The sequence below is a fragment of the Aulonocara sp. 'chitande type north' Nkhata Bay genome, linkage group LG5, assembly GCF_057382095.1.
Source record: "Aulonocara sp. 'chitande type north' Nkhata Bay isolate Kocher_YH1m ecotype deep benthic linkage group LG5, A_spYH_male_GT1.1, whole genome shotgun sequence".
In the NCBI taxonomy this organism is placed as follows: domain Eukaryota; kingdom Metazoa; phylum Chordata; class Actinopteri; order Cichliformes; family Cichlidae; genus Aulonocara; species Aulonocara sp. 'chitande type north' Nkhata Bay.
In genome coordinates, this window is record NC_141348.1 from 21,781,592 (window position 1) to 21,801,148 (window position 19,557).

Here is a 19,557-nt window from a genome sequence, read left to right on the forward strand (position 1 = left end):
TACAGGAACAAACGTTTTATTTTATAATGCAAACTGCAACATATGAATTATATTATTTACCCAAAGGAGCAGGAAAAAGGTCATATACCCGTGGCAAAATAAATCACACAGTCTGTGTTAAATCTAAGTCCAACACATATATCAGCCTCAGCCATAAAGGGAAAATCCACCCAAAAAACAACATGTACATTCCTTTGATGTCGGACAGTTCATTCTTACTTTGTGGCTTTAATTGAGTCTCACCCAACAGCAGGAATATGGGATCCAGGACTTTTACTTTCCTCTGCAGACATCACAGAAGGAAAACCTGACTTTATATCAAAGTCAGTGGTTTGTGAAAGGATCGTTGATCCATTTCGGTTTTGACGTGTACACAAATTTGAAGTGAACTGTGTATCATAGGGTCATAAAGTGAATTCTTCAGGGTTTTTGCTTTAGGAAGGCATTTTATCAAAGTTTTTCTACGCACAAATATAGCTCAGGTGAAAACTGAACCTTCAATTAATCTGTTCAGCTATTGCTTAGATAAATAATATTTAATCTACAAGAAAAAAAAGATAAGTTTCACATTGTTCAGATGCATGTAAAAGAAAAACAAACTGTTCTAAAATGCCAAACTGACATTTTTTGGTTGAAAAATCCCTGCGCTGTTGGTTCTTGAAACACGTTACCACATCTGCATCGAGTCTTGGAAAGTTTCAGAAAGGATTAGTTGACTGGCTGAAAATCCAGCCATGTGACAAACAAAACAAAACAGTGACAGAAGTCTTTAGTAACTCTGGGGAAAAAGAAGTAGCACCATGTTCACTGAGGGCAAGCCAGAAGGTAAAGGGGAGAAGCCGCAGGACACACAGAGTTCAGGTGTGCACTTAAGTGCTGCAGCATCTGCAGTAAATCTGCTCATCCTTCAACATGACTTTTTGGTCTTTATTCTGCTCTGCTGTATTCTGGCTGTGTGCAGCTTATGCAAACATAATCCTCCTTCTCCGCACGCTCAGCAGACAGGCCGACGCAGATCTGGTGAAACCATTGATTGCAGTTGCCGTCACACTGGACCCAGTTTACCTAAAAATGACAAGACGAGATACAATAAATTTTCACTTTGTACACTTAAACTTCAGCTATACAGGCACATAAGTATTTACATAAGTTGGCGTAAATGCAGCAGACTAATGAAACTCACCTCATCACCCTCTGGCTCTCTGCACCACGGTGCAGCACACAGCGAGTAGTCCTCTTCTGAATCTGAAAGAGCAGGGTCAGATGACGTGTGCGTGGGCGAACCGCTTCTCTTCGATTCTTCGGTCCTTTCTTTGCTTCTCTTGGGCTTTTTCTTGCGACACTTCTTGGCCTTCTCGCTGTGCTGAGAATCGGAGCTGTCCTTACGTCGCTTGGTCCGCTTGCTCTGACTGTTCACGGCCTCCTTTTTCAGGCTCGACACGCCATTCTAAGCACAACATACGGAAAGTGGACTTAACAAACAAGAGCATTATGGCATAATGCATTTGGTGTGACACTTAGTAGGAGCTGTTACCTTGTGTTGAGGGCTCCCTTTTGGAGACTTCTGGTCCTGTTCTGTGCTGTTCCCACAGGGAGGGCTCTGTGAGGGCAGGGGGACCAGTTTGTAGAGTAGATATCTGTACAGCTGCTCCGTCTCAGGCAGAGTGACCTGCAGCAGGAATCCCTCCACCATCAGCTCCTCCAGCTCAGGACTAAGTCCTGTGAAAAATTAAAACAAAATGAGCATCAGAGTTGCTCTGAAAAGTGAAACTGCACAGAGTGCTTAAATGAAAAAGCTTTGACACTTACCGTGGAGCGGAACAGACTTGTGCTCTGTATAAAAAGCTGACCCATTTTTTTCCTGAGGCAAATGTGAAGACTCTCTAGGTCCAACTCTCACCTGAAACAATTAAAAACGCCATCAGTGACTGTAAATGCTCAGTGTCTAGTGTTTCCATGATGGTGTCTAGAAAACGGGACTCCTGATGGTGAATCACAATAATTCAGACCACAAACGCTTAACTTAAATCAACAACAATGTTTACAAAATAAAAGACACTGACCATCTTTGACACGTTCTCGAGTACTCCATCTGCGCAGGCTTGCTGGACTCTGTGCTGCCATCTCACAGTCCTCTCGATGAGGAACCGCAGAGCGTCGCCCTCTGGCAGGCGGACCCGAATCCTCTGAAGGGAGGCCAGCAGGGGCAGGACTTTGTCCAGAGGTGGTTTTCTCGACCGCTGGCACAGCGGGCACAGCCAGGCCTGACCGTACTCAAGTTCTGCGGTTGTTGTAACACACCCGCAGTGGAAAATGTCTCGACAGAGCTCGCACTGCATCATGGCTCCTGAGGGAGCCTTTTGGCAAACACAAACACTAAGTGCACAACAGCTTTCAGCAGGAAGGAGCTTTGACTCGTTTGAAGACCTCAGAGACAGTAAGATCTCCATCTCCCTCTGTCGGACCTCGGCGAGAGTGGTCATCTGTGAGGAGAGAAAATTAGATGAAATTAAAAACTAATCTGAAGCCTAATGCCAATGTCTCTATTAATATATGAACTTTCCCTGATGAGACTTCTAATAAAGGAAATCATATTTTTCCCCCCCCATTCATTTTCTGAGGAACCCTCCACTCATCGTTACACAGATTTGTGCCTACTAAACCTTGTTTAATGCTAGGTTAACCTACTAAAGGTGACCAAGATAGAGTCAGAGTCACTGCTTCTAATACTAGGTTAAATGGTTGAAATGGCATTCATAGACAATATTTACTGACAGAGTAAAGAAGAACAAGTGAATAAATAAAAAGATTCGTTTTTATCTGTTTATAAGTTAAAAAGAAAACAAAAAAACAAAAAAAAAAAAAACAGCACTTCTTAACAAAGAAGGATTCTGGAGTAAAGGAAACTATACAAGAGCTGGTTTTTAGTCCTAACTATACTGAAAAAGTTACCAGAGAAAAAGAAAATTTGATGCAGCCATACTTACAGCAGAGGCAGAGTCCTTACTCTCAGAGAGAGCTCTCTCTACATCACACAAAGAGTCCAGTTTTGTTAAAGTCTTTTTAATGATCTGTGGAGCTTCTTTCACTTTTTTAGATTTTGACTTCTGATGTGCAGATCCGATGTCACACCTTGGGCAGAGGACCTGAAAACATGATGACAAATTCTATTAGAGGCGCTTTTCAAGTTCAGGTAATTTGCCACACTTGTAGTTTTGTGATATCTGGCACTAAATTTTCATACTGATGCATAATGATTAAATTGGTCAGCCACATTTGCATACGCATTTACCTCTAGAAGTGAGAAAGGGGAGTTTTTCAATAGGAATGTCTTTGCGGCCGTCTCCTTCCAGCTCTTGACATCACTGACAAGGGCCTCCAGTCGACTGAGCGGGTCGAGCTTCACTGGGATGCCCTCTGCTCTGAGAACCAGCTCAGAGAGAATGTCGAGCACAGGAATACGTCCCCCAAGCTGTAAGCACAGACAAGATTAATAATTCAGTTTCACCCATTACTCAAACTAAAGTGCTGAAAGCATAAAGTATGATTTTTACCTGCAGTGTTTCAGCTTCATGGAGCCATTTTTTGGCCTTGGTGACGACATCCTTCAGCTGCAGACAGTTGGGCAGATAAGCAGGGATGTTTTCTACTTCCTGCAGAGCAGCTACAAGGGTTTCTATGCCCTGATATGGCCTGTGAAGAGGCGTCAGGGTTAGAAAACAGTGTAGATGTTTAGGTTTTATACAAGTGATAAAGAAATAAAATAGACATTTCTAAAAATGAAAGACCATAAGCTCATTTGTAGTATTTGGTTTATGTTTATCTATTAATGGGTTAAGCCAGTGGTTCCCAAACTTTTTTTGCTAGGCCCCCCTTTGTTTTACAAGAAAAATGTTCGCCTGCCTGTCACAGCACCATAATCCACTTTTATCCACCACGACCCAGCTCTACAGATGTGGCACATTTCACTCCGTCTGAAGTTTTCAGCTGGTTTTACACTTTCACACAACACAAAATGTGAATTTTACTGCATTTTCATAGAGTTCATTAGTTGCAATAACCTTGGATTTTCTTCATTTCTGCCTTCTGTCATCATGATGTGAGCATGAAAGAAGATGTGAACCGTCATATCTCACCTGGCCTCCAGGAGACTGAGCACTCGCTCCTCCCACTGCTCTGACACTGTCAGCAACTCCTGCAGACGAGCCATGGCCCTCTCCACAGAGCTGTGAGGGGCCAGGCCCACACCCTGGTCTATCAGCCTCCTCATCGTGTCCAGACACAAGCTGTCCGGCCGACTGCTGGCTTGCTGAACGGTCTCCAACCATCGAGCCTGCTCCAGTCTCTCTCTGAGAAGGGGTAGCTGCGGCAGTTCCACGTCCAGGCCCAGACTCACATCCAGCAGGTCCTGCAGCTCCAGCGCGCTGGGTGACTCATCAGAAAGGAGGCATTCACTGCGCTGCTGGAAGTCATCCACCCGAGTCAAAAGATCCTGTAGATCACATCCAACAGGTATGACGTTGCAATATTACCTCGGCCACACCTTACAAATCTAAAGTCTAGAGATACTGCCAAACCTTGGACACATAAGGACTGAAGTTGAAGCAATTTTCTCAAGAGACTAATAGCTTGGAATAATTAAATTTATACAATTAAAAATTGTATTTACTTTTTAAATAAACAAACCTTCAGTAAAGGAGCCTGTCGGATGTTACATGGCAGGCTGTCCAGTTGTTTGACAAATGACCTCAGCTCCTCCACAGTTAACTCATTCTGGCTTTGGGACTTGCCTCCCCCAGAGCGGTACCTGAAACACAGATTAAAACTGATTTACACACCACTTAGCACTTTGACTGGCAAAAAAAAAGAAAAAAAAAAGAAGAAAAAAAATAAAGAAAACGGCCGAGCAGATAAGCTCAACAACAGCAATTTGCATAAATGTGAGTAAGCTCACACTAGCACAAATTGGAAATCTGTCCCACAAAACGGGTTGTTCCAGAAAATAACAAGAACATGACATAATTGTGTAATATCTTGTGTGACCTTATATGAAACTGAATCAACATGGCCGTTTCACAGAACTAAAGATGGAGCCACGAGCAGCGTGGAACATTTCAAATCAGATTTCAGTACCTCGTCTGCCTCTTCCCGTTGAGAAGCTGCTGTGCCGTCACAGAAACTTTATCGGCCTCTGAGGCAATTGTACGCAGCTGATCCAGGAGGCTGCTTTGAGGAAACGCCTTTGTTTCCGCTTGCTCTACCAGGATGTGAAGATCCTCCAACCCTAACCAGGAAAAACAAGAGTTCCTTAGAAGAGTCCAAACTACACGTTAACATTTGAGTAACTCGCTGAGATTACAGAAAGTGCATCACTGTGGTGGCACCTTTTTTCTTGGTTCCTTTGTTTTCCACAATGTCCTGGACATTAGACACCCAGTCTTTATATGAATTGGCACGCAGCTTCACAGATGCCATCAATGGGTACAACTCATCCAGTGTAAACTTGTAACTGGACGAAAAAAAGAAAAACAAAACTTGGTGAATAAACTGATAACTGCCATGTCAGTTTTCAGCAGAAAGTCATAATCGCCTCTGCCAAACATTGCAAGCTCCAAACCTTGTCTTTATAAAAAAGGCAGGCTGGCCTTGCACAGCTTAATATTTGTAGGTTGACTAGTAGTTGGTGAAAGTATAAGTTACTTTTTTTGTGAAACAGTGCTTAATTTTTTATGTTTTTGCTTTCAGGGAAAATTTGCTCCAACTTTTACTTCACGTAACATTTAAAGTAGGCCACACAGCTGTGACAGTACATGAGAAGAGAAATGAATATGAAAATGAGTATGCAGTGTTCCTCTGATTAATTACTTACTGGAGTGTGAGGTTGATAGGAGGACAAGAGCAGAGGTTCTGGGTGTGGTACAGGCAAACCATCTTGTCAGGACTGCAGGCACAGGTGATGCCAGACAGGTAACAGGTGGTCAGACACTTGAAACACTGCCGCGCCTCGTCTGGGAGCACCTCATAATCAACCTGTCGAGACTGCATCACACCCTGGGGACACAGATTCAGTCGTTAGAGCAGCACAAGAGACAGAGGAGCCAAATGTGACATATGTGTACCTAAAAAACAAGATCTCTCGAGTGGAAACTTATATTGTGACAAACATCTTTAAAAATTTTAAGTTCTCCCTTATTTCAGTCTGATAGATGAAATCTGTTATTTTGTGCTTCTTTTTTGATGGTTGTAATGTGCATGTTTAAAAACACTGGATACTGAGGATGAAGCTCCTCACCTTTTTAGTGATTTTCTCTCGTAGTTCCTTCTCCTGTTGGATCATGATAACCATATCCTCATGCAGAGTGGCGGCCAGGTTGACATCTATCGTGTCAGCTTTAATGGCCATGTTGCAAACCATCTCATCGTGGGAGAAGACGCAGTATCTGTTCAGCTGACGATAGTGAGCCACACAGCCACGGCCAAAGGGCATCTATCAGAAAACATGGAGATCAAGGGGTGTTCAAGAGGAATGAGTCAATCATGTGGCGCCAAAACAGTAATATTAGTAACAACAAGCTTCTGTTTAGGGTCTAATCCTGGATTAAGCTTAGTGAAACAAACTGAAAACTAAGTATAGTATTATGTGATACATAATAAAACATTTCTTACCCAGTCCATTGTGCAGAAGTTGACCGCTTCAGCAAAGTTGAAACCCTGGTTGAATCCACTGTGGTAAGCTCTGGGGAAAGTGATGACGAACTCACCTGCACACTGGTTGGTGCGATAAATCTACAGGTGAAAATACAAGAAAGAAATGTTCCATGAAGTCGTTTTAAAATGAATTCAATCTCAAAACAAATGAGTAAAACAGTTTAAACAATGTTGACATTTAAATCTTTTTAATTTGATTTCCATAATTGTGTGAGAAAATCATGTATGCGCAAATTTGTCTTCACTGTTTTTATTTACCGGGACGCCGTTGTTCATCAGCGTGTTGGGATTCATGATGGTGACCAGCTGATGAAGGAGGTCTGGCTGAGACTCAAACAGCTCAGGAGCTAGTTTCTTCATGACCGCTTCGAGGTGCTCTGCAGCATAACCAGGAGCCCCATACCACGTCTTAGGCTCACCCCTGCACATGTGGACAAACCTCTTAGTAACAAAAAAACCCCAATCACGGTAACCCCGCATGTAACACAGTTTTATGCATTATAAATAAGTTTCACAATGGAGTGACACGCTCCTGTCCGTTTGGTTTTTCCTTGATTTTGAAGTTCAGATGAGATGAGTTTCTAATGTACACACACACAAAACTGCTTTTAGAGTTAAAAAAAAAAAAAAAAAAAAATCCAAACTCCCAAATTAAAAATCATCATCATCACAGTTACACAATAGAGTTAAAAAGTCCACTGTACCAGTGAAGATAGTTTATGGAGTAGCTCCAGTGGTCCTCGATGTGCCAGCAGAAAGAGGAAAAACACATGCCCACGTACAGCCAGGGTACCTTCATGCCACAGATGTCGGCTGTAATGTGAGTCAGCACCGAGGCATCGAGGACTGGCATATTGTTCAAGTTCCAGCCGCTGGTCAGGTAATGCTGCGGGTAAGACACAGGTCTAAATACTCCACTCACTCAGATATAGCCCAGAAAACTTTTAATATGCGACTGCAAACATCAGTCACGCTTATTTTTACTGTTGCCTGCCAGAAATCTAACACCACTTTTGGTGATAATTCAGCTGTAAAAGTTACCATGCTTTGAGAAATTAAAAACATTAATATACATAAAAATATTAGTCTTATATAGACAACTATATATTTTTTTCTATTGTTTATTGATATTTAATGCTTTAAAGAAAACAAAAGGAGACAAAGCATTTTCACAGAGAGAAGGCACAATACATTCCCATGACAGACAATTTGTACCTCATCCTCAGGAGAAACTTCAAAATGGCCGTTTCTCACGGGAAAACCACTCCCAAACTCCTTGGAGGCGATGTCTGCTCCATACTCCACAGTCACATCCTCCTCGATGGTACTCACTAGACGCCAGAACTCCTTCTCCACCAGCTCAGTAGGCACCATCTTAATAGAATTAAGAAAAAAATAAATGAAGGATTTATATTAAAGCATTTATAATCATAATGGAATCCAGGGCCGTTTTCCTTGTTTTTTTTAAAAAAACCAAAAAAAACTGGTTTATGATGAAAACGGCACTTTCGTGCACTGGAATACTTTCATTTTGTACATTGTTATGGTGTTGCGCACAAAGCAGTTAGTAAGAGCCAGTGCAGCCTCTGTTTTGATTGTGCAAGCTGTCACATTTGGAGGACATTCAATAGCATAAATAAATAAAGTTGTGGGAAAACTAGATTTACATCACTTCTGGTAAGAAATGTAAGAAATACTCAAAGTTGCTTACAACGTGGTTAAAAAAAAAAAAAAAAAAAAAAAAAGCAGCAAACTGGAGCATATTAAAGAATTTCTCAATTTGTTTTGTTTTCACTTCTGATTGTTGTTATTCTATTTCTATCATGGCCTGTATGTGTGTGTTTAAAATTTCTGAATAGTGAAATAAATTTAAATAAATTCCTTCCACTTCCCCAACTTATCATAATTGTACTTAGTAATAACTTAATCTAGTATGTGTTTCATATTAGTGCTCATATGTTTGAGCTGAAAAATATGATGAAATTCTCATTTATGTTGATCGTTGGTTAAAAGACATTATTATAGCATAAAGTCATTGGCCAATTCATTAGATAGGTCTGGTCAACTGCTTATTAATGCAGGTGTCTAATTAGCCAATCACATGGCAGCAGCTATCACAAATGAGTATCGCAAATGAGGAAGAAAGGTGATTTAAATGACACTGAACATGTGTGGTTGTAGGTGCCAGTCTGACTGGTTTGAGGATTTCATGTGCTGAAATCTTCCCCACAAAACCACCTCTGTTTATAGAGAATGGTTTGAAAAAGAGGAATTATTCAGAGAGTGTCCATTTAGCCCGTTTTTGTTGTATATAGAGAACCTTCACGCTTACATTTCTAAACTATTAAGCTGCTGACATCAATAAACAGAAACAAGAAACTGGAACTTAAAGACTTTACTTTTGACTAAAATGAACTGCAAGTATCAACAAAACAGACTAAAGGCTACTCAGTGTATGTGTGATGAAAACTCACATGAACTGGCATATTGAAATAATCAGACTTGAAGGAGTCAGCCATGTCTCCAAAAGTTTGGAGGGTGTAGCTCCTGCTGGCCTGCTCAAAGCCAAATGCAACAGCTGGTTTGCCACATTCCTGTCAAAACCAAAAGATTGTATATGAAGTTAAAACAAGCCACTTGGGATTATACTATAATTGTACATGTCAGATGGGAGACTACACTCCAGTTCACGGTGACTTGAGCTTCCTGAGGGGGCAGGAGGTATAGCTCACCTCAACCAGGCACCTGGGGCATCTCCAGTCGCCTCTGGGAACATCGTGGAGCGGAGGGATGAGACAGAAGATGTGATAGCTGTCATCGCAGCCGTCGCATAATAGCAGGCGGTCCTCAGCGCTTCCACTGCCACACACCAGACACATGTAGTGGTCCACCTGATGAGACAGAACACTTATGAGGATGTACTGTGTACAAAATAGATCCATTGAATCATGTAACAAAAAGTAGTTGGCCAATAAATTTAGTACATAGGGAAACATTTACTTTATTCACTGGAGGTTTGATAATTTTATCTAATACAGTTTCTTCATATTCAGTTGTATCCTTGTGATCAATGGGCTCCTTTTTCACCTCAGTGACTGCCATTCTCACTGAAAGACAAGGACGAAGATTGATTGGAGGCTTCAGGAGTCCCCAATAACACTCAGACCCATTACACAAACCAATTATTTCTATTTATAAATATATCAGTACAGGTCAGGTTTATTTTTCTTACCAGGTTCTGGCTTGGCAACAAATGTTCCCATCCTCCTCCTCAGGTTGGGACGAGTCTCACGAACTTCTCTGGGTTCACTTTTGACATAGCCCCTCTGCAGCAAGAGTCAGAAACAGAGTCAGCTGTACTTTCAAAACTAATGTGGGAATATAACTAGTAAAATGCTGTCATAATGACAAGACATAGAAACATCTTGTTTTAGAGCTGAAACAAAAGCCTGTCAAGACAAATGCACAACACTTTATTTTTAAAAAATTAATAATAAATTAAAAAAAACAAAACAAAAAAAAAAAAAAACGCATGCAGCAGAGTCATTAAGAATGCTGCACACTGGAACAGTGCCCACTACTCATGCGTCAGCTAAGCCTTCCTGCAGTTCTTCTGCAGTCAACAGGGAGTTGTGTTTTGCCTAAATGCCCAGCAGACATGTGGTTTTCTGGTTCCTGCTGTTTTGCTGCAACTTTCACAGTTCCTTTATCCTCCATTACAGTCAGTGTAAACTACCTTTTTATAGCCTTTGCCTGCTTCAAAGGCATCAATTAGCTTCGCTGGAGATCAGATGGTTAAAGGAGGCCATCGTTGTTTAAAGTAACCACAAATCTGGAGAACGAACTCTACTGCCAGCAGCCAGTAACAATTATTGACCTGACCTTATAGGTGAAAATGAGTTAATCAAAGCCTAACAATTAAATAGAGTTTTAAGAATTTCAGAGTAAAATCCATAACACAAAGAAGTTATGATTCAGAGGGAAATGTCAAAGATGACAGACTCACCTCAGATCTCATTCGTTTGGCTCGGCGAGCAATGCTGCAGGTCTCCTGGGGCTGGACAGATTGGCGCTGCGGCAGGTCGTGAGGGGTGTACTCCTTATCTTTAGTGTCATTGGTCAAGGTGGCTGCCTGTAGGAAGAAGTGAATGACACCAAATTAAACACACAGAACCCCCTGCCCCCCCCCCAAAAAAGATTAAAAACTGGCAACGATTTAATTATCAAATATCTGAGGATCTCTACATTCAAACATGGTTGTCAACATTTGAAAGTACCAGAATTGAGTATATGAGTTTCAAAAAGTCAAAAGTTTTACCGCTGTGATGCTTCTATTTAAAGACATCAAAAAAAGAAATGTCAGTCAGAGTGTAGATCTGTCAACAGATCTCAAAGTTTAAGTCAAACTTGCAAGATACCTGCAACTAAATTTGTTCCCAGTGAATTTTTACTGTCAGTTTTAACTTTTAGGAATTTGTGTTTGATAAAATCAGTCTTTCTTACACTGGAAAAGTCACTCTGACAATACCTTATTTTGGTGTGTGCATAATGGAAGGTCATAAAACACTTGAATTTACATGGTGGAAACTTTTACAATAAAAGCACATCAAGTGCAAATAAAATTCCTTCATACTCATTTGCTTTCAAGACACTGTCAAGAGACTGAACTGCACCGTTTTTGGTGTGTACTGGATGAAGGTTAAGCAACAGTACTACATGCTTTGTAGTCCTGAGGTCTGTACTACAAGGCCAATTTAACATAACCAGGATGTCCTGTCTGTTATCTGGTTTCACTTACCCTAAGATCAACAATCAGGTTACGTGGTCACATGAAGCTGAGCGCATAACTCAGTAAGTATAACCCAGGGTTTCCCCCAATCTAGCTACCAGCACATTAACATGAAAGAGGTGACATTAATGGCATCTGACCAGTAACAAACATGGACAGGTCCACTGGCTGAATGGCTGGCTTTACAAAGAAAGCTAAATCTATTAGAAAAATATGGAGAATTAACACATAAAACAAGCTTAAAGTATATTACAAATAAGTGGTACGAATGTCTGTAACAGGATAAGCACCGAAAAGCTCTTTGGCCAGTGAGACTGGAAAAGGTCTACTACATTAATAAAGTTTAGCCTATTTAAAACCAGGAAGGAAAGCTGGCAAAAATGCTGACACTGCAAGTTAACAACCTTCTTAGTATCACAGCTGTATTATTAAGACGTGGGAGTGTCTGACAGTTAATATAATTGTTGTTCCATTAAATTAATGTTTAGATGTGCTTATGATAGTTTTCCTTTTCAATCCATCAGCTGCAGTGGTATTTGACAATATGAGTGTAAGGATTAAATATAGAGACATCGTTCACATGTAGAATTACTCTACTTGCAAATTTTATATAAGGTCAACAAGCACAAATAGGTGCCCTGTTCTTTAGACCATCCACACTGATTCCGTGTGGAATCTTCTGGGAATTGTGACGCCATTTTCCAGAGATTTGATCAGTCACTAAGTGTAGATTTCACACCTGCTGACCTCTAAACTAGAACATAGCTTACTCAGGAGGCAGTTAGGTCTGCAGTATAAGTTACCATGGAGATGTACTCCAGCAAGAATTGAACTGCTATTGCAATTTTGAAAACCCAGGGTTAACCCTGGAGTTACTTTCACATGCCTGCTTTGTACTACAGGCTTCTGGTTGATCTAACCTCTGAAGCACAAAATAAATAAATTAATTAAAAAAATAAAAAAATAAAAATCACAAAATAAACCCCCCCGTTACTCTTTGATAACTGTGCACAGTATCACTGTGGGTGAGAAGACTCAATAAGACACTAAAGTGCTTAAGACCAGGCTGTTGTTTCCATCATATTCCACATTTATTCCATTAAAATAATTATTTTTCTGTCATTATAATCCAACCAATAATTTCATGTGCATTTAGCCTGCAAACAAGCAGTCCCCGGTCATTGCTCCTGAGTTCATCTCCTGTGTACATCTTAGAAGAAACTAATGGATTGCAGAGTCTTCCAATAAACATCCAGCCAGCTGTGAACCAGACTGCCTACTGTTACTCTGTAAAAAGAAAACAGGTGAGAGTACGTACAGGGAGATTGGCTCCAGTCTGGAAAAGGTTATATGGGTAGAGGATTCGCTCATAGTGTGCCCGCAGATGGGAGCCAATAGCCTTTCCTGGAGCAAAGCCCATCTTGACGGAAATCTTAGTCCAGCGGCGTTCTCTGCAGACTGCATCAAAACCACCCTCTTCGTTCACCAACTTGCGTGAAATAAGTGAAATAATAAATTAAATATCAAGTAAGGCAAGTTCACTGGTGTAGAAAGTTGTTGTACTGACAAGTGACAAATTTAAAAAAATAAATAATGGAGATGAATTGTCTTAGTAGGAAAATCATTTTCCAAGTCTCTGCTCCCAGCTGGGGTGCAGGTTTTTCCCAGCTCAGATTGGAGTCTAAGCCACTATTGAGGGTGTTACTTTCACCAGGACAAGTGAAACCAAACAATCTTAGTTAAATCAGATTAACTAAGCACCCTTATAGGGGTGTAAAAAAATTTTAAGAACCCCTTTAAAATCCTCATGCTGATAAAACTCTGGGTGCTTTGTGATGAGATGCCGCTTTAGGTTGGCTGGCTTCATTTACTAACACTCGAAGACAAACAACACATTTTGGTCTTCCATTGCCATTCTCGATAAAGCCAAGATCGAGGTAAATGTTGTCATACTTTCTAATTTTAGCTGGTTTGGCTTTTGTATTACTTAGTAATGTGAACTGACTTAAATATTTTTCCATTGTGCTAATTAGCTCAACTGCAGATGATGCATTTACGTGCCACTACATGCCAGGTACCATAACGTGTTAATGTAATTACCCAATCTGTGGCTCACAAACCCTAGTTTGAGGCCACTGAGCTAAATGATCCCCCCCTCCTCTTATACTTAGCCTCACAGCTCCTCACTGTAGTACTTAAATGTTCAGGTTTTTCCTTTAATTTGTCACCCATCTGCTGATTCACAAGTCATAAAAATCAATTGTAATTCAGTTGTAACGTATTCATGATCACCCTCTTAGATTCATAACTGTAGCACTAGTGGGGATTTTCACACCTTATTCAGTTGGTACAGATCCAGAATCTTTCTTTCCACTTGAGGAATTTTCAGTTTGCATCCTTGTAGCTCCCAGAATTTTGCTATTTGATCCAGGAAGTTGAGTTTAACTCTGGTCTGAGCCTTAAGGAAAAAAGAAAAATTGTTTAGCTCCTCAAACAATAAGCATTGGAGTTGTAAGAAAATAACCTGAGAAGTACTAAGTGCTCCAAAAAGAAGAGTACAAAAAATAAAGAAACAAAATGACTGAGTTACTATCTTTTTGATTCTCTCCTACTAGTATTAACATTTTTTAAAAGAGGGAAATATGTCTGCAGTCTTTTCACGGCTCACCATGACATGATAGTGAATCAGATATTTTGACGATGCTGCCATTTTTTTTTTTTTTTGAAGGACAATGAACAAAAGCACAGCGAGTGAGGCAATACCTGAATACAAGAGATGAGCAAAACTGGATTTTGTAAATATATAAAGATGACAAATGTACCTCAAGCTCATTGAGCCGTTGTATTCGCGGTGTGAATTTAAGTCTGTCGACATCACAAGCAAACGGTGGCTGCCAATCCTGAAATGAGTAAAGGAAAAACAAAAAACAAAATAAAAAGACAGACCATTTTAAGCAAGATTAGACTAAAGCTGTGACGATTAGACTCACTGAAACATGCTTTTGTTTGCACATTTTTCAGTTTCAGCGGTATCATCATATACAGCAAGATTCCAAGTCTACTTGCAGTAATCATCATCATTACACTCAAATGAACCAACATAGAGGAAAAAGCTGATGTTACCAAATTAATTAGGCTTTAGTCTTTCAGGCTTTATACCCATCTGAGCTCCATGTAAATACTTCAATTTCAATACCTGAAAATAAGATGCGAGTACTGCAGCTTGGCACATAAGAATGAGGCAAAGACAATTGCATAATGAGAAACAGTAAGCCATTGTTTCAGAAAAGTCAACATTTTAATGCTATTAAATATAATGAGTGTAAATATGACAAAAAGGTAGTAAATTTGTCAAACATAGGTTCTCTTTATTTCTGCTAATTAGCTGTTATTTAACAGAACCTGTCCCCACTTTCACTTAAAAACACAAACTTCACTTCGATGTCTAACCGCATGCGAAGCAACTGAGCAAAACAACTGTCTTACAAACTAAAACACTAACCATGCTATACTGCACAACTTCCTGTACGACTAGTTGTAAGTGCAAGTTCAAGATTCAGGAAAATGATCTCAATTTTGTACAGTTCAATGTGTGATACAAAACAGTGTTATTATAACTGTGTTATTCTCACATATTATCAAACCGATAATGGTAAATGCTGTCATACAGTTAAAGGACAGTCTCAACTGCTTCCTAAGAACAAAGAACAGTAAACAAAAAAAAAAAAAGAAAAAAAAAGAAAAAAAAAGTTTATTGTGGAGATAAGCTTTTCAGGTTTCACATTTGTTCTTCTATAGCGTAACAAGCACTCATAAAAACAACTATACAGAAACCTCCCAATAAATCTGCAGCCACAGCTTCTCTCAGTTATTTGTTGTTGCATTGTGCCTTTTATTATTGACTAATGTTTAGTCGATAGAGTTTCCACATTGTGAACATGTATCCATTAAACTTTCTGTGCCTAAAGTGACGTCTTCCAATGTACTGTTTTGTCTATTCTGGAGTCAAAAAGGCCAAAATGTTCAGTCTGTGGGATTCTTAGAGTCAGAACATGAAGCATTCGGGTAGAAAATTATCATTGTTATTCAAAACTAAACAAAACATGCAGGTTACATTTTCTTTAATGTTTCAATGGCATTGTTAGCATTTTTTGAATCGTCTAAATATTATTAATACTGATGGAAAATAGATGAACAGATGCTGTAAACAGCAATGTTTGCACTGTAGGATCCAATATCAATAGATTATGATTTTGTAACTTTTAGTCATTTGTGATAACATCCTAACCTGTGATAAGTATACAAAAAGGGGAGCCATTTTTACTTAAAAAAACAAAAAACAAAACAGGTCCGTTTTCTCTTTTAAGACGACTACATTTACATGCCAAACCAACTGAAACAGTACTGTAATGAGAAGGAAATGTGGCAAATTTACATATACAGGCTGATAATGAGACCTGCAAATTAGTCTAACGCTCCTGATGTGTTTCAATCTTCAACTATTGCAACATTTCTTAAAAATGAACACAAACATTTACTGTTAAGGCTGACTGCCTACTGTGTGCAGCGTTACCAGAGGCTCTTTAAAATGTCACAGTCAAGATTTACTGGGCCTGGACAATGAGTGAAATGCTGAAATGAAATGCTGGCCAGAGAAGAGATAACAACAGCTGCATTAACACCACCTTATTGTTGGATTAGTCTAACAAATGTTGTGGGACCAAAGCAAAACAATCATTTTTGAAAACAAATAGAAATGTGCTCTGTTTTACTGACCATCCTCCACAAGTCTGACCATGGTAGTTAAGACTGCAAGCACAAATTCTGGTCTCTACATGACTCAGGCCCTCCAATCTCAATCCAAAATGACAAATACAATTGTGAGAAATTAACCACAAACAGGCCTGGCAATGTCCCCGAAAATCATCTGCATGTGCGCTAACCTCTATAGTCAAAATGTGATCCATGTAAAACCCTGAAGGAAACTCTACCTGTATACCGTGCACCAAATAAAAATCACTGATCGAAAACAGGTTGTGGTGCAGTGTTTACTTCCTTTTTCAAACATTGTCTGAACCGTTTGTACATGGGAAAGGGTTAAAAGAGAATAATGAAACAAAGAAACAGGGCTCTCAAATAAGAGCCAATCTATAATCTCTGGATTGTATACACCATTTGCACACACAATTTGCAGACAAAAAATAAAACTCCAGGATCTCTCTCTTCACAAATAGACATTAATAACAGTTTTTTTTTTTTTTAAAAACACATTAAAATTACAAACTTATAAATTTGTCCTGGTAGAAAACCCAGCTCAAGAGCCCAGTTTCCATCACTTCAAGGATTTAAGATTATTTATTGGTCTGCCTGAGCCACATTTTGATCAAAACATTCCAGAATAAACTGCTGGTGCTGACTTATAATTGTGAAATGTAAATCATAGTTTAGACAGCACAAACAGATCTCGAATATCAATCCAACTACTATCAGCAGCTAATCTTTGCTCACATTTATCCCACTGGCTTCTTTTGTTTACATGAGCTGTGCATTTCAGCCATTTACCCAGCAAACACTGAAAGCAGTCACCCCACCCATCCGCTTTTGATGACAATTCAATCCCTTGTACTCATACCCAACGGGTTAAAGTGTGCAAAATAAGCTTTTTTTTTTTCTCCTTTTTTTCATGCTTCCTGATTTCTGCTTTAGACGCATGCACACATGTTAAAACATTTCCACCCATGTCAAGGACCTTGCAAAAAATAAATATATATTTTATCTTTTTAAGTTGACATAGAGAATACCTGGAAAAAATTACGTCAGGCATATTTAAAAAAAAAAAAAAAAGAAAGAAAAAAAATCAGTTCAATCTACCCTTTTAACGCATGGACACACCCTTGAATAAAATATATGCCCACTACTGTCACATGTCTCAGAAATAAGGTCAATGGGACATTATTTTTGCATTATGTTAGCTCTAAGATATTTAAGGGGGGGAAAGCCATTTTATTGTCAGTATTTCCTTACAGACTTTGATATTTGACCCCTGAGACGTTAGAGAGGTGTAGATTACGCCAGGCTAATCGTCCAATTAGAATTATTATTAAAAAATAGCCCTGGATTTGCTTCCATAATAGCGAAATAAAGATTAGCCAGCAAGTATAAAACTATCTGGTTAATAAACTAACGCTAGTAGCAGTCGAGAATAACCGTAATTTGAGTGGATAAAGTTGATAAAACTACGATGAAAGAGAGAAACAGTGTCCCCCACTGAGTGCCGTGTTTCTACGACCCTTTTCTCCATAAACAGTTGGCCACCGAGCACGTACGTTAGCCAGCGTGAGATGTCAGAAAACTGCGGCTTTAAACGGGCCCCGACTGATGCTAGTCAGGTTAATTCACCCTGTCTAAATCCGTCAAATCCTGCTCAGATACTTGGACTTTACATTTAACCAAGTGCGCAGAAATGGTTGTTAAATTATTAGTAGGTCAAGTCTAGGCGAGCCATTTCCGTGCGCAGACTCCAGGAAGCACTTCATTCTGCGCTAACGTAAACAATTTGCATCATATTTTGCGTACAGGCAAACTTTTGCGTTTGAATTATTTTTTTATAGCGCTCTTTAAGTTGGGCGACCCTCTATCATGAATCCAGGCTGGTTTGTTTTTACGACTAAACCCGACCAGGACACAGGTTTCCTCTTGAATGGCATGTGTCTGAGAGCTTCCCATTGCCGTTACAAACACAACACAGTCCAGCTCGGGCTAGCTCACTATTCTTACTCGCAGGCGCAATCCGCCATGTTGAAACCTGTCTTAAAAACACAACTTTGCCTTCTAAATTAGCCACAGCGGCAGAGGCCAGCACACCGTGCAAACACCACGAATAATTGTAAAAAATAAAAGAATTACTCACCGGCGGTGGTCGGATCTTGCAGATACCAGTTTTCTCTGCAATTGGTCGTATTTTGTTGATGTACGCAAAAGGGTCGGCAAATTCCTCCCAGCTGGGCTCAAAAACAGGGCACTCGGGAGGAGGAATGAACTCATTCACCTGCGGCTGAGTCATCGTTGCATCTTCGTTATGACTCCAGCTGAAATATTTTTTAAAAAAAGGGGGGTTCCAAGCCGTCTGTGCTTGCTTTGATGTCCAGTCTTTCAGTTCATGTCCACTCTCCACTCATTGAACTCAAAGACGAATTATCTAGTTGGAGACGAGCTCTGACAGCGAGGGGAAGTACACGTCCGCTTCGACAAATAGACACCCACGAATTATTTAGGCTAACGTCATTTTTGCGCCGTTTTCGTGCGCAAACATGCACTTTTGCTACCGAGATAGAAGTAAAAAACGGACTGTGTCTAAACTGACATTTTATTACACCAATTTAAGGTGTGCTTTCGTAACACAAAGGACTTACATGGCTGCAAATCTGTGGTAAGATGGAGTAACTTTATTTCAGTTTTCACAGCGTTTTTAAAAATACACTGTAGTTAATACTTTAGTAGCGAACAGTTTAGGACTATATAGCTTATTGGCTCAGTGGTTTCCTCACAGATGATTGCTCCCTTGTTTGGTGCGTTTGGTTATCTCACCCTGTGGTGAGACAATGCTCCTGTTCTCCCCTTCTCAAATAAAGATAGAAGCCTCACTCCGCCCGGCTAAGGCGAAAGACTAGCAGACATTACCCGGTGCTTACTAATCGAACTCACCTTGAAGATCTTTGCGCGCTGACCGGCACTTTGTTTTTAAATGGTCTAGAGAAGCTCGTTGATTGGCAGAGAGGAGTCATATGTTGATAGTTCAGCCGTTTGTGTTTTTAAAATAAACATTTTCATTTGTTTGACGCCAAATTTATAATAACAATAATAATTATACGATATATTATTTTTATGCTATCGATAGCTTGTTGGGTGTGCTACAATTGCTTTAAACATCTAACTTCACAAAGAGTAGCCTTTGGCTCTGAAAGGCTACTCTTTGTGCCAAAAACTGACCACCACCACCCAAAAAACAATAACAACAAAGTTTTTTTTTTCTTCAGTTTTTGGCATATTTGTCACACTTG

The 19,557-nt window shown here is 39.8% G+C and overlaps 1 protein-coding gene across 1 annotated transcript; it reads right to left on the reverse strand.

Annotated features, from left to right (window-relative positions):
• kdm5ba (lysine demethylase 5Ba) lies at positions 1-19,162 on the reverse strand. Its single transcript, XM_086292076.1, has 27 exons — positions 18,408-19,162; positions 14,320-14,397; positions 13,833-13,955; positions 12,816-12,986; positions 10,715-10,840; positions 9,941-10,034; positions 9,709-9,815; positions 9,441-9,599; positions 9,183-9,302; positions 7,924-8,082; positions 7,413-7,594; positions 6,967-7,129; positions 6,667-6,786; positions 6,293-6,487; positions 5,870-6,051; positions 5,385-5,509; positions 5,134-5,284; positions 4,687-4,807; positions 4,137-4,492; positions 3,555-3,693; positions 3,293-3,472; positions 2,988-3,146; positions 2,064-2,483; positions 1,810-1,900; positions 1,535-1,719; positions 1,184-1,447; positions 1-1,065 (listed from the first exon to the last, which is right to left on the reverse strand). Exons 1-27 carry the CDS (start codon positions 18,558-18,560, stop codon positions 928-930), a joined length of 4,461 nt encoding a protein of 1,486 aa, XP_086148202.1. The 5' UTR covers positions 18,561-19,162; the 3' UTR covers positions 1-927.
• Positions 19,163-19,557: the final 395 nt, after the last annotated feature.

Bases quoted from the DNA above. Each gene is read 5' to 3' on its own strand.
- kdm5ba (XM_086292076.1), bottom strand. From the start codon at position 18,560: ATGACTCAGCCGCAGGTGAATGAGTTCATTCCTCCTCCCGAGTGCCCT. The intron at 5,285-5,384 runs GTGCCACCACAG...TTTCCTGGTTAG, and splicing joins CAAAGGAACCAAGAAAAAAG to GGTTGGAGGATCTTCACATC. The intron at 3,694-4,136 runs GTGAGATATGAC...GCCTCTTCACAG, and splicing joins CTCAGTCTCCTGGAGGCCAG to GCCATATCAGGGCATAGAAA.